The sequence below is a fragment of the Lutjanus erythropterus genome, chromosome 5 (assembly GCF_056507025.1).
Source record: "Lutjanus erythropterus isolate fLutEry1 chromosome 5, fLutEry1.hap2, whole genome shotgun sequence".
NCBI lineage: Eukaryota > Metazoa > Chordata > Actinopteri > Lutjaniformes > Lutjanidae > Lutjanus > Lutjanus erythropterus.
In genome coordinates, this window is record NC_139321.1 from 31,721,220 (window position 1) to 31,733,093 (window position 11,874).

The following is an 11,874-nucleotide window of genomic DNA, read 5'->3' on the forward strand; positions in this document are numbered from 1 at the left end:
AAAGATACATCCTGAAAAGCCTTTTTCGCTGTTTTATCTTCTTGGGAAAACAAGAATTGTCCTTCAGGGGACACTTCGAGGGGAAAGAGTCCCTGAATCGAGGTAATTACTTACTTACTTAATTACTGTCTCTGCTATCAGACTACGACTGATCTGGGTCACCACTTTGCCACCACCACTGTTTTTACAGGGACATTGGGAAAAATTCAAAATGATCTCATAAATGCTGTTGCTGAGGTCCAGAATGATGCAATCAAGAAATCAGCAACACCATCAACAAGACTGCAACACAGGTTTAGAGACATCACAGAGAAAAACTGAGTTCATGATCTGTTTTAGTACTTCAAGGATTGGACAGCTATGATTGTAAAACAATGTTGATGACACAGTGTTATGATGAAGCTGTTGTAATGACATCAGGATTTAACAGAATACAAGCTCGTGTAAACACACACACACACACATTGAATCTTGTGAATCTTGTGAATGTGTGCTGGATGCACAACTGTTTGCACAGTTCAAGTAGAAATTTCCCAAAGCAGAGGTCAGGATGAGAGCCACAGTTTGACCTGGCCAGAGTCAGAGCTGAGCTCACATTCTTGGTCATAACAGTACTCGTGTCCACAGAATCAGGGGAGCGATCTTTATCTGCTCTGAAGCGCATACAGATGTGCTCATGGAATACAAGTGGACCAGGGACTACTGGACCCAGCCAGCCATGGAACCAGCAAACAGTGATTCTGACTATGAAGTTAAGGACATGGTTTCTATGTTCCTGTGCATAATGGACGTTTGGAGGCACACAGAAAATTCTTGGGTCAGACAGGAAGCTCATTCTATGGCTCAAAAAAAAACAACAACTTTTGTCTAAGCCATGGCTAAAGAACTTGATACCCAAGTGGACGGACTTCTGTAACACCCTTAATCCTTAGCCAGCCTCTCAGTCTGTTACCCGTAATTTACACCAACTGAGTTGTTAAATTAATTCAGTTATAAATAAAATATTGTGTAAACAGTAAAGTAAATGGTTAAAAATAATCTGTTCAGGTAATGTTAAAATAGACTGTCATTAATGACATATTGAAGATAAACAGAAGTGTAAACTTAACTAGGTCAAAACCTGCATAGCATGGCTTTAATTTCGAATTTTGTCATTTCCGTGTTTCATTGGTTCCTGACGTTGTCAGTCAGATTCACCTGTGGTAACTGGTTGTAGGTAAGGAACAGAGAGGCGGGGTCAAAGGAATCAACATGGAGGACAAAGCAGAAACGAGAAGAGGAGAGGCACGACGGAAGAAGGGGAAACCACGGTGGAAATACAGAGTTTTGCTGTTTTAGATAGCCAGTCAAAGTTTAAGTAAGGAGCAGAAGATTGTAGCTGTGGACTGTTCGGCGCATTCGCTGCTGAACTGCTGTGAGTAAAGCGACTGTTTGTGCTCGTGTGCCTCAGCTAACACTGGGAAGACACCCGCCAAGGGAGGATGCTGTATTCAGGAAGCGTGGGAGCAGAGGACGACGTGGCTGACTGACAAGGACTGCTTCATGTTTCTGGAGGACTGCGCCTGGACCCCGGACGTGGATCTCTTCACCGTTGCTGCCTGTTTTCCATCTTTCCTGAACACCAAACTGTGGGTGAGATTTCCTATTACTTTTCCTTCCGTGAATAAAGATTCATCCGGCCACACCGCGCAAGGACGACACACAGGCCTGCAACTATTTTTTTTATTTTGTGTGCCTGCATGTGTGTGTGGGCCCACATTTGTTAACAAGTCTGTTAACTGTTCTAGTGAATAGTAGTAAACAGTAGTAACAAGTAAGCCTGAGTCTGGCCTAATACTGCAGTTTTGTGGTATAATTTGGGTAGAAGGCCATTAAGTATTGAGTAATTTTCAGTAATTGAAGTAATTTTGGTCAAGGTAATTTGGTATACTGGTATTTTCTAAGGGATACATTTGTATTTTTTAAGGTTTAATTTGTTTTTTTTGTGTTTTATTTAAATTAAAGGGCAATTTTGTAATTTCTAATTAAACTAAACTTTAAGTAAATTTCTATTCTTTATTTCAAAAAAGTTGTCTGGGTCCAGTCATTTAAATATAAAGATGAATAGTGATAAGTGCAGCGGTTTTGCTCATAATCAGGGAAATTTGAGTTTCACCCAATTTAGGTAAAGCTTTGTGGTTCCAGTCTAAGGTCCCTTAAATCACTTGGATCTAAAATATTGTTGAGTGCTGGGGTGCTACATTTGTATATGTTTTGTTTTTAATGTGTGCTAAATTGCAAATTTTAAGAACCAAACAGTGATAATTCATAACATGTCCTTCACATGGCAAAAAAACAACAAGAAGAAGAAGGTCTGTTGCTGAGATCACGTGTTTCCTGTCAACTGCAGAGGTCAGAGGTCTGCAGCCAGAGTCTTGACTGAATAAGCACTATAAATACTATCCACACCCCATTACAGAAAATGAGTGATGACAAGTGGCAGCTGTAATAATGCAACCACAGACCCAAAAACTAAGTGAAAAAAGGGATTTATTAAAGGTGTGTGAGGCAGCAAGGGGGGGGGGATCCGGGGGTAGGAGGCTGAGGGGGGCTGGTGGATGGCAAGGGGGCTGACAGAGTTGGAAGGGTTAGTCCAGCAGAAAACTTGGCGGGCAGGCAGGCAGGCAGGCAGGCAGGCAGTGAGTGATCCTGAAGCAGCAGAGAAACAGGGTAAGTATACACGAAAAGTATTAGCGAACACAAGGAGAATCTCAATTCAGGAGATAGGCCTGGAGTTTGACTACCGTTACAGAGACACAACGATCTGGCGAGGACTGGAGAGGAGAGCCGGTGTTAAGTATTGCAGGGGACTGAGAGAGACTGGTTTTAACTGAGAGACATGGAAGGTGGGATGAATCCTCATGCATCTGTGCAGCTTCAGTTTAACAACAGATGAATTAATGATTGCATCGATCTCATAAGGGCCAATGAAGTGTGGTGAGAGTTTCTTAGAATCAGTCTTTAGTGGAATGTCTTTAGAGGATAACCAAACTTTCTGACCTGGCTGATAGGTGGGAGCTGGGATCCTATGGCGGTCTGCAAGGCGCCGGTTGCGGTCGGCCGTGCGGAGCAGGGCAGCACGGGTGTCCCTCCAGATCCTGCGGCAACGGCGGAGATGAACCTGCACTGAAGACACAGAAACTTCCTCCTCCTGAGCTGGGAACAGAGGGGGTTGATAGCCAAGCGAACTCTCAAAAGGGGACATACCAGTTGCAGCGCAGGTCAGTGAGTTGTGGGCGTACTCAACCCAGGGGAGGTGTGAGCTCCAGGAAGAGGGGTTCCTAGCGACCACGCAGCGGAGGGCGGCTTCCAGGTCCTGATTCGCTTGCTCAGCTTGACCATTTGTCTGGGGGTGAAAACCAGAGGAGAGACTCACAGATGCTCCGAGGGTTTGGCAAAATGATTTCCATACCTAAGAGATGAATTGTGGACCTCTGTCTGACACTATGTCCAAAGGGATGCCGTGGAGACGGAAAACATGGTGGACCAGCAATTCCGTAGTCTCGAGGGCTGTGGGGAGCTTAGGCAGAGGCACAAAATGCACGGCCTTGGAGAAACGGTCAACGACAGTGAGTATGGTTGTGTTACCTTGGGACGGGGGTAAACCAGTGACAAAATCCAGGGCAATGTGGGACCATGGACGGCCGGGGATTGGCAGAGGGCGGAGCAGGCCAGCTGGAGGGCGGTGGTTAGCTTTTCCACGAGCACACACAGTGCAGGCAGTGACAAAGGTGCGAGTATCCGCATCCATGGTGGGCCACCAGAAGCGCCTCTTCAGGAGGGAGAGAGTGCGACCAATTCCAGGATGACAGGCGAAGCGAGACGAGTGCCCCCACTGGAGAACCTGGGGGCGGACTGAGTCTGGCACAAAAACACGATTAGGGGGACCGTTACCTGGATCAGGTTGGGTGCGCTGTGCTTCTTTGACGAGAGACTCAATCTCCCAGGTAATGGCTGCCACTACACAGGAGGAATGGAAGATGGTGTCGGGGGGGCCTGAGGCCTCTTCACAGACGTGCTTGCGAGAGAGGGCATCAGGTTTAACATTTCTAGTGCCAGGGCGATAGGTGAGTGTAAACCGGAAGTGGCCAAAAAACAATGCCCAATGAGCTTGGCGTGAGTTCAGGCGTTTGGCAGTTTGAATGTAAGCAAGATTCTTATGGTCTGTCCAAACGATGAAGGGATGCTCAGCGCCTTCCAGCCAATGTCTCCATTCCTCCAAAGCCAGCTTTACTGCAAGCAGCTCACAGTTCCCAACATCCCAACACCTCTTGAGTTCCGTGAAAGCCTGCTCAGCCTCAGGGCTCCAGGAGAAGGGAACTGCCGGGGAAGTGAGTTTGGTCAGGGGTGCAGCTATGCGACTGTAGTCTCTAATGAAGCGTCTGTAGAAATTAGCAAAGCCCAGGAACCGTTGAAGCTGCTTCACCAAAGTGGGTGTCGGCCATGCTGCCACTGCCTGAATCTTGACAGGATCTGTCTTCACCTGCCCGCCTTCAATGATGTACCCCAGAAAACTCACTGAACTGACGTGAAACTCACACTTCTCGGCCTTCACGTACAGCTTATTCTCCAGAAGACGTTGCAAAGCCTGGCGGACATGTTGGATGTGCTCCTCCATGCTGCGGGAGAAAATCAGGATGTCATCGAGGTAGACAAAGACGGAGTGGTTGAGGAGGTCTCGAAGCACATCATTGACCAGAGCCTGGAAGACGGCTGGGGCATTTGTCAGTCCGAAGGGCATAACCAGATACTCAAAATGTCCTAGAGGCGTGTTGAAGGCCATTTTCCATTCATCCCCCTCCCGTATCCGAACTAGATGGTAGGCATTTCTCAGGTCCAGTTTAGTGAAGATTGTGGCACCCTGCAAGGGCTCGAAGGCTGAGCTAATCAGAGGTAGAGGATACTTGTTCTTCACAGTTATTTTGTTAAGACCACAATAGTCGATACAGGGGCGGAGTGTGCGATCTTTCTTTGACACAAAGAAGAAACCAGCTCCAACAGGGGAGGAAGATGGACGAATAATACCTGCTGCTAGGAAGTCCTTGATGTACCTCTCCATGGATTCTCTCTCTGGACGGGACAGGTTGTACAGACGGCTGGTAGGGAGAGGGGCTCCTGGGAGATGGTCAATTGCACAATCATATGGGCGGTGCGGTGGTAGGGAAAGGGCATGCTGTTTACTGAAGGCCTCACTGAGGTTGAGATAGTCGGGGGGAACGTTGGAAAGATCAGGGGTTTCGGATTCAGATGAGGATGGCAGGTCGGTGCCCACTGGGGGAAGGGCAAATTGCAGGCGTGTAGAATGGCAGTAAGAACTCCAGCTCACTACTTTTGCTGCTGCCCAGTCAATGTGTGGGTTATGCTGCCTCAGCCAAGGTTGTCCAAGAATTATCGGGGCAAGGGGGGAGGAGATGAGGTGAAACTGAATCTGCTCACGGTGGTTCCCTGAGAGAATGAGAAGCAGAGGACAAGTCTTGTGAGTGATATGAGCCAAAAGTCTCCCATCCAGAGCATCAGCATCCAAGGGCTTAGCAAGTGGTTCAAAGGGGATGCCAGCGTGAGAGGCTAGGCTAACATCCAAAAAATTTTCATCTGCACCAGAGTCAACTAAGGCCAACAGGGGCAAGGTCTCAGCTCTCCAACATAATGTGGCTTGAAACTGCATGCGTGGGAAGGAAAAAGAAGCTTGACTCACCAGTACTCCCACTGCTACTGGTGAGCTCCCCCTTTTGGCCGGAGGGAGCATGAAGCAAGGAAATGACCCGTCTGGCCACAATACAGGCACTCCCCCGCCCTCATTCATCGGTGGCGTTCGGATGGAGACAGGTGAGCCCCACCCAGCTGCATGGGTTCCTCTTCAGATGGAGCAGAGGGGGGGGGCACTGGCCGGAGGATTACAGATGCTGGTCTTCACGTGGGGGGGAGGTGGATGATGTGGTGTGAGCCAGGATTGGGGATGGCTGACTCTCTCTCTGCGACGCTCTCGTAGGTGATTATCAATCTTAATTGACAGGGAAATGAGGGAATCAAGGCTATTGGTGTCATCTCTTGCTGCCAACTCATCCTTGACTACATCACTCAGCCCGTTGTGAAAAAATCCTTGGAGAGAATCATCATTCCAGCCTGAATTTGCAGCAATAGTCCTAAACTCAACTGAATATTCCGCTACACTACGGGAACCCTGACGAATACGAAGCAGACGCCTGGCAGCATCTTTACCCTGGACCGGGTGATCAAAAACTTTCCTCATTTCCGAGACAAAATTAGCATAAGAAGAGCTAACTGCCGGCTGACCCTCCCACACTGCTGTAGCCCACGCTAATGCTTTCCCACTAAGCAACCCCATAATAAAGGTTATTTTAGACTTATCTGTGGTATAGGTTGATGGCTGCTGCTCAAAGACTAAAGAACATTGCATAAGGAAGGCTCTGCACATTCCCAAATCCCCGGAATAGCGCTCTGGTGCTGGAACATGAGGCTCTCTGGTTGGGAGAGTGGGGGAAACGGCAGCAAGGACCGGTGGAGACTGGCTGGGTGGGGGTTCAGGGGCTGGACTGGAGACGTGAGTAGTGAAAAAATCCACCTGGTTCCCAATTCGAGTTACATGAGTTGAAAGGGCCTTAAGGGTCTCCATGACGTCTTGGAGGAGTCGTTCGTTGCGACCAACACGAGCGCCTTGGGCAGCGAGGGCATGGCGGAAGGAGTCTGTGTCCATTTGGGGAAAAACAGGGTCTCGGGGGGAGGGGTCTGTGTTTGCTGGGTCCATTGTGGCCAGATCGTTCTGTTACAATCCACAGGAGGAACCCAAATGCAACCACAGACTCAAAAACTGAGTGAAAAAAGGGATTTATTAAAGGTGCGTGAGGCAGCAAGGGGGGGGGATCCGGGAGTAGGAGGCTGAGGGGGGCTGGCGGATGGAAAGGGGGCTGACAGAGTTGGAAGGGTTAGTCCAGCAGAAAACTTGGCAGGCAGGCAGGCAGGCAGGCAGGCAGTGAGTGATCCTGAAGCAGCAGAGAAACAAGGTAAGTATACACGAAAAGTATTAGCGAACACGAGGAGAATCTCAATTCAGGAGATAGGCCTGGAGTTTGACTACCGTTACAGAGACACAACGATCTGGCGAGGACTGGAGAGGAGAGCCGGTGTTAAGTATTGCAGGGTTGATTGCTGGGTGGAAGACAGGTGAGCAGCAGGGAGACGAATGAATGGCATCAGGGAACCAGGAGGGTGAGGGAGTTGCCACGCCCGCAGCACAGACACAGACAGGGGGAGGGGGTAAAACAGGACAAGGAAAAAACAAACCTGTGACACGGCCTGGGCCGTGACAGTGTTATATAATGTCGTGGAGCCAAAGGCCTGTATTTGTTTAGTGAATGATTGGAGTCTCATGTTCACGGGCCCTAGTTGGTCGCAGACCCTAATGAAACTGCATTACCTGCATTCTGCCCCTGGTATACAGTATACATGAGGTGTTTATTTGCCTTTTGGTTTTTGACATTTTTAATTCATGCAAATTCTACTGCAATACAGAAATTGTAGCTTTTTTTGTGTTAAATGCTTGCATTGTGAAGTCTTAATAGGTAGAAAATATAGTGCATTAGAGAAATAAAGATTTTTATGTGTTTTAAAAAAAACATGTTGCCAAATTTTAAAGGATATTCAATCAGGGAGTCTCACCTTATTCTAGTTGGATCCTACAATGTTTGCAAAATAAACAAATGATGACTAACAGATTACACTAAATAAATAAACAAATAAAGGTAAATGAGTTGAAAATGGTGAACCTTAATATTAAATATACGTGTTTTTTCAGTTGTATATTAAATTCAATTATAGATTCAGTAGCTTTTTTTTACTATATAAATTTGTCTTTTACAGAAGGAAGCAACACAAATTATTTGTGCATTGATTTGATACATGAAGGAGAAATTAAGAGAGACAGAGTGGAAACTTTCATCAACCCTCCTTCTATGTTGAATCAAGTTGATCAAGTTGAATCATTCAAAAAGCCTGTTTGAGAGGTAGCATGATAAGTCTGTTTAGTAAAAATGATGCACAAAAATGAAGCAAGAACCTATATATATGTATATGTTTAAGAAATTAATATAATAAAAGTCTTTATTTATGGAGCCTTTATCAAAATCCATGTAACAAAGTGTGTCACATAAAACAAAAGTTGTAAAATCATCAGGTTTTAAAAGAAAAAGATGAAAGAAAATGGATAAAACAACAGTTGTATTTAAATCAATGCAAAGCAAAAGGCGAGAATAGGAAAATAAAATAATCTTTAAGTAATAAAAGAGTTAAAAAATCAGGTAAAATCAGGAAAGGCTTTCCGATAAAAGAAAAACAGTAAGACTATGTTTTCAGAAGGGACTTAAAAGAGATTAATGACTCAACCGTTCTGAAGAAGCTGAGACAGAAGTGCATTGATCACGTTTCTTTGTTCTGGTTAAAATCCTAGCAGCTGAGTTTTGTACATTCTAAAGCTGATCAATAGATTTTTGCTTCAGGCAAGTGAAAAGTCTTCAGATGTGATGAGATGAAGGGATACAACATGGTCTCTGTGTCTTTAAAAGTTAAAATAGATTTTCTTTTTCACATCTTGATAATCTATAGTTCTTTAAAAAAAAATAACAGGATAAAAAGTCATACAATGATTGCAAAAGATAAAAAAATATGACACATTTTGAAAATATTGTAACTGATATCAGGTGTCGAATTGATGTGAAGCAGTATATTTCCATGTGTGTTGGACAAAGAATTAGATTATCTTTGAATGGCGACATCAGAGTAGATCGTCTCTCCTTTTGCTGTTTTTACATTTCTTCTCTCTGCTTTGCCAGCGTTCCTCTTGTTGAAGGTTGGTGCAGAATAAACCAACATGTTCTCCTCTCTCTGAATAAATATACAGAGAAATGTTATGAGACAACAGATTTATATCTGCCAATAACTTTTCTGGTGTTATCTTTTCTTTATATATCTTACCTGCTGACTTTGCTGATCACTGCTGGCTGTTGCACCGTTTGTTTCCAGAACAACAGCAGCTGTTTTACAAAATCAAAAATGAAGACTTAAGATAAAAGATGATGTAAGTTAATTTTGTAAAAGTCAGTAATATTGGTATAATAATTGGAACTGTATAATGTTTGGTTGAGATACTTTAAAAAAAATATCTTAAAAACAAAGGAAACAAATTCGCACATCTATTAAACAAGACAGGTGCAGAAGACCAAATAGTTGGAAAAGGACTCCTGCACACTGTCTAACTTGCAATATATCATTTATTTGTGACATTTTGGTACTGGACCCTCATCATCCAAAACAAGTTATATTTCAAGTTAGACAGTGTGCGTGAGTCATTTTACAACTTTTGCAATAAATTATATAGGTTGGCAACTTAGTTTGAGTTTGAATTTGACTTAAAACTCAAAATTTTATAAGGTAATTGCCTTTAAATTATGTTTTCTCAAAGTTTCCTTTTTTTTACAGTGTGCAAAATGCTGTGTGTTAGATTCATGCATGTACGAGAAGTTTCTGTTACCGTTGCAACAACCACAAGATTTTTTCTTGATGGTATAAATCAGGAGCGTAATAACGATCAGGCTCAGGGCAGCACAGAACACAAACAGAACTGTGTTGGTCGTCTGCAAATCCTGCATGTTGACATCTGAAACAATATGAAAAGGAGCAAATAATGAAAGTTAACAAATATTTAGATAAGATGTCACACTGCTTTGTGTGCATGCTTAGTGTTTTGTGATGGATCTTGTTAATGATTTATGTTTAAAGGTTCTGCAGTTACCTTCAATGTCGAGTTTTGTTCCATCTCCAAATAATATCTCTCCACATGTGGCCACAGCACAGTAATAAGTCCCGGCATCAGAGGAGCTGACGTTCTTAGAGAAGCTGTAGACACATTTCTGTTGAGTTTGATCCTCAGGACTCTCCTCACATTCATCACCACTGTTTCCATGAGTATAAATGAAACTGGGATGAGATTCATCTGATCTGACTCTGAACCAGTACACACTGTGATCTCCTGGACAGGCTGTGTTTTTAGACTCAGAGAGGACTGAACACTGCAGAGTCACTGAGTCTCCTGGACGGACTGGAGCAGATGGAGGGACTTGAATGACGGCAGTGATGTCAGGTTCTTGTCCTGGAAAATACAAAGAGAAAATAAACACATTTTACTGTTTTATATACAAAGAATTTCCAGCAACATTTTACAATAAGGGTCTATTAATTAACATTAGTAATGCAGTAATAAGCATTAGGAGGTCAAATGGTTTATGGTTAATTATGGTTATGTAAAGCCTATTCAACATCTGTATGCATTTATTAAGTGTTACTAAGGGGATATACGTTTTCAACTTCACAGAAAGATGATACAGAGAATTATTTCATGATTAATTCATGAAATTATCAATTTGCAACCCTTTCACATCGATAGACTTTGGCTGAGATACGACAAATAGTCAGACTTCAGAATTAATCTCTTACACAAAGGAGTTTAGTTGTTGACTAACATAAACAGGACTATGGCACAATGAATCATGGATAAATTAAGACGATTTTCACAATAAAAAAATGGCCGACTGAGTGACCACATCTGGCTGCTCTGCTGTAGCAGAAAAAATGTGTCTTTGGGAGGAATTCAACAGTTACAATGACATTTGACTTGGAAAGGTTACTGAGGAGGTAAGGAGGTAACAATACAAAAGAATCTGATATGGAAAAAATTACAGCAACTGTAAGTAGTGTTGATTCCACTGTTAAGAACAGCATCAAAGATGTTCTAAAAAGATATAAAAATATAGTACAAGATACAAAGAAATAATTGCACTCTCCATGACAATGTTAGCAAACCACAAATTATGAGCCATGTTTTCCTCTTTTTTGTTGTTTGGTGGCAGTGATTAAGTATTAATTAACTATTAGTTAATGCTTACTACTGCATTACTAATGTTAATTAATATTAATTAATGTATATGCAGGAAAATTTAAGTATGTAATGTGTTGTTATAAAAAGTGTTTACCTTTAATTCTGAGAAATGCTCCTTTCAAGAATGTCATGTCAAGTTGATTTACTTTCATACAGTAGTAAATTCCAGTATCGCTTTGCTGTATTTTACTAATCTGCAGAAGAAATGTTCCAGGCCCTTGTTCTGCTGTAATGCGAGCAGTCTTTGTATCAACAGGATAATCAAAAGTAAATGATCCTCCCAGGAATTCAGGAAAGTTTCCAGAAACAAGCCGGATCCAAAACAAAGTTGTTTCGTGCACAAACTGGCGGGTACAATTCAAAGTCACATCATGTCCAACAGCAACAGTCTTCGTCTCAAAGATCAAATCATCTGTGCATCCTAGAGATCACATTAAATAGAGCAGTGATTAACAACAGAGGTAGATTCATACATGCAGTGTGCTAAACTGGTGCAAGAAGACAATATATTAAAAAATAAAAAATATATACATGAAGCTACAAATATATACAAATATATACCTAATAAATATTTGATAAAAAGTTGATTTCATATACTTACGCCCCACTCTGAGCATCAGCAGTAAATAAAATACAACCAACATTTTCTTGTTAATCCTCTTGAGACTGCAGTTAAATTAGATCGTATGAGAGGATGATTGACCTTAATGTAATTGTTTAAAGTGGGAGGGAACAATATCAGAGCAATCTGATTGGTCTCTCATTATGCTGGCATTTCACTGCACTACAAGAGCGGAAATAATATCAACCATGTTTCCAACCTAAGCACAAGAAACAACACCAACACCAAGCTTTTGTTGCGGGTTTCTACAACTGACACTGACAGT

At 43.0% G+C, this 11,874-nt stretch overlaps 1 protein-coding gene across 1 annotated transcript; it reads right to left on the reverse strand.

Moving 5' to 3' along the window:
* Positions 1-8,777: 8,777 nt before the first annotated feature.
* LOC146327169 (signal-regulatory protein beta-2-like) lies at positions 8,778-11,631 on the reverse strand. The gene is made up of 6 exons (XM_084719651.1): positions 11,589-11,631; positions 11,082-11,408; positions 9,845-10,201; positions 9,584-9,709; positions 9,028-9,086; positions 8,778-8,937 (listed from the first exon to the last, which is right to left on the reverse strand). Exons 1-6 carry the CDS (start codon positions 11,629-11,631, stop codon positions 8,809-8,811), a joined length of 1,041 nt encoding a protein of 346 aa, XP_084575777.1. The 3' UTR covers positions 8,778-8,808.
* Positions 11,632-11,874: the final 243 nt, after the last annotated feature.